The following is a 3,254-nucleotide window of genomic DNA, read 5'->3' as shown; positions in this document are numbered from 1 at the left end:
ATATATTTAATTTATTATTATAAGTAGGACATAATTTGTTGGTCTTAAGACAGTAATTTGTCACTTTTTTCCTATAAAAATATTAATACTAATAATAAATAAGTAGATAAATAAGTAAATAAATGTAGTAAATGATACTAATAATTCATAATAGTATTAGCAATAATAATAATAATAACTTATATTAATAATAATATAAATATACTATTTATAATAATAATAAGAAGAAGAATAAAGTTCTTTTGTATAAGGAGTTACGCATTGGTCCTATAGGGAGAACCTCTCCCTAGGTAGAGAACGAGGTGACTGTGCACAATTTAGGGGTAATTTCCTCCTTTTTTCCTTTATTGTATAAATATAATTAAACTATAAAGAAAATAATACATAATTATTGTTGCTTTCCTTTTATAAGAGGTAAAAGACAAGAAAAATAGGGGGGAAGAGCGATGGTGCAGAACAGAGCCAGTGGCAGGGAATGGTCAATTACATAAATTGCGTATTTTTTGTTCTTTTTTTCTCTTTTTTTAATTGTATTATTATAAATGTTTGAATAAATAGATAAAATGTGCAAAAATATATTTATAATCATGATATTAAACCGGTGTTTCCCCCCTTTAACTCTCCGATCCGGGTGTATCGGCAGATCGTGATGGATCGATGCAACTTTAGCAAAAATAGAGGAAAATGCTGCATTTTTTTAGCGTTTTTGCGGCTTAATAAAACTATTTAAAGAAAAAAGAATAAAAGTTAGATAAATTTATGAATTTTATTGGAAAAAAAGAGAAAAAGCAAACAATTCATCGCTCAAGATCGATCATTTGCACACCTAGAAAGCAGTCACCGCTATGCGGCGTCATGTTGCTGTCTTGCAAAACATGAATCATGATGAATAAGGGTTCATCAGTTAATTAAATTGTATCCTTTTTATTTCTTTTTATGTTTTTCTTTATATTAAGTATATTTCCCTCATATTAGTGCCTAAATAGTTTTTATAACTCCCTTTCTACCCGTCAGATCCGCAAGAAGATGGCGGCGCATTTTAAAAGATCGGTGCTTATCTGCGGAGGACTCTTTGTGCAGATTTGTTTGTTTTCTCCTTCTGCAGCAGACGTACCATATAATAGACAATTAGGAGATGGTTTTCTTAGTAAATTACCTCCTGAGTCACCACCACAAGAAGAGGCTTTTCCTGTAGAGGAAGGAGTTGCTACAACAGCAGCAACAACTCCTGCTGCTGAAGAAGCATCAACAACAGCTGATGGTGATACAGCTGCAGCAGCAGCAACAGCAGCAGCAGCAGCAGATGATGATGAAGAAGAGGACGAGGATAATGCAACAGCAATAGAGGATACATCAGCATATGATACATCAGTAGAGGATACATCATCAGAGGATACATCAGCAGCAGCAGCAGCAGCAGCAACAGATGATGAAGAATCTCCTGCTGCTTCTGAGGATCTAGATACAGATGGTGTTTCTTATGATGTTGTTGATACAGAGTTCCCTATACGGCCACCAGTATCAGCAGCAGCAGCAGCAGTACCAGCAGCAGAAGAAGAAGCACGTACACCAGCAGAACAAGCAGCAGCACAAGTTGCTGCTGCTGCTGCTGATGCAGCAGCAGCAGCAGCAGAAGAAGAAGAAGAGCTACCTTCTGGTGATTCTTCTAGTGATGATGATGATGATGATTCTCCTCTATTAGGAAATCTCTTTGATGAAGAAGAGGAGGAAGAAGAAAAAGAAGAAAAAAAAGAAGAAAAAGAAGAAATAAAGGAAGAAAATAGAGAAGAACAAGAACAAGAAGAACAAGAAAGAAGAGAAAGAGAGGAAGAAGAAGAAAGAGAAGAAAGAGAAGAAGTAATAGAGGAGGAGGAGGAAGAAGGAGAAGAAGAAGAGGAGGAAGAAGGAGACGAAGAAGAAATAGTACGAAGATTATCTTCTCTTGAGGATGAATCTCTAGAAGAGGGAGAAGAAGAGGAATCTGCTGCTGCAGCTAAGCGCAGCAGCAGCAGCAGCAGCAGCAGCAAGAGGAGGACTAGGGAGGAGGAAATAGCTGCTATTAATATATTAGCGGATTTATTAGGTAAGGAGGTAATGAATACACTGCAGCAAGGAGGAGGAAAAGAAGAAGAAAAAGAAGACTGGCAAAGAGCAGCAGAACTCCTTAAGGATGCATTTACTATAAGAGGAGACGAGGAGGAGGAGCAGCAGCAGAAGGGAGAGCAGCAGCAGCAGCAGCAGCAGCAGCAGCAGCGAGAGAAGGAGGAGGAGGGATTGAATCTATTTAAGAGAGTAGAGAGCCTTATTAAGGAAGTACAGCAGCAAACAAAGACAGGAGGAGCAGATCCATCTCTTGATGCTGCTGCTGCTGCGCTCCTGTCCTCTCCTGCTGCTGCTGCTGCATTCCCTTCTCTGCTGCAGGACTTCTTAGGTATAATCAGCAACAGCAGCAGCACACAGCAGCAGCAGCTAATTGATTTTGCTAAGGATGCACTAAGCGCATTAGAGGGTACAGGTGCAGCGCATGCAGCAGTAGGATCATCAAGAGGAGGCCGTTCAGCAGCAGCAGCAGCAGCAGCAGCAGCAGCAGCAGCAAATAGACAAGAATATAACGAGAAAAAAAGGAAGACAAAATTATCTGCAGAAGAAGTACGTCAGGCATTAACAGAGTTTGTTAATAATATTAGCGATATGCTGCTGCATGCAGCACAAGTAGGAGAAGGGGAGGCTGCAGCTGCTGCAGCTGCTGCAGCAGGACAATCTAAGCAGCAGCAAAGAGCAGCAGCAGCAGCAGCAGAGGAGACAGCAGAGCAACTAAAGGAATATTTTGTTAAGACTATGCAAGAAGCTGCACGTACACTGCAAGCAACAAACCCTGATGTTATTGATCTTTTTGCTAGATTTTATTATATTATTAAGGAACAAGCTAATTAATTAATTAATTAATTATTTAATTAATTAATTAATTAATTAAATAAATTAATATAAAATATATATAAGTTAATGTTTATATACATTAATATATAATATATTAATATATATTATTTATTAATGTATATAAATATATACACGTATATAAGTATATATATTTATATTATTTATTATTTATATATAATTTATTATTTGTTGTATTTTATGCTTTTTCTTCTTTTTTTTATTGTAATGTTTATTCTCTTTATTTGTATATAAATAAATATAAATAAATATAAATATAAATAATATATATAATATAATATATTTATTTATTATTATAT

At 36.0% G+C, this 3,254-nt stretch overlaps 1 protein-coding gene across 1 annotated transcript; it reads left to right on the top strand.

Annotated features, from left to right (window-relative positions):
* Positions 1–1,026: 1,026 nt before the first annotated feature.
* Positions 1,027–2,934, top strand: EMWEY_00056980 (hypothetical protein, conserved; the record flags this gene model as incomplete). Its single annotated transcript, XM_013480541.1, has 1 exon — positions 1,027–2,934. One exon carries the CDS (start codon positions 1,027–1,029, stop codon positions 2,932–2,934), a length of 1,908 nt encoding a protein of 635 aa, XP_013335995.1.
* Between the last annotated feature and the right edge of the window lie 320 nt (positions 2,935–3,254).

The sequence above is a fragment of the Eimeria maxima genome, genomic scaffold (genome assembly GCF_000499605.1).
Source record: "Eimeria maxima Weybridge genomic scaffold, Emw_scaff2037, whole genome shotgun sequence".
Classification (NCBI taxonomy): Eukaryota; Apicomplexa; class Conoidasida; order Eucoccidiorida; family Eimeriidae; genus Eimeria; species Eimeria maxima.
The sequence above is the reverse complement of the archived record's forward strand: the minus strand, read 5'-3'. Positions and strand labels throughout refer to the sequence as shown.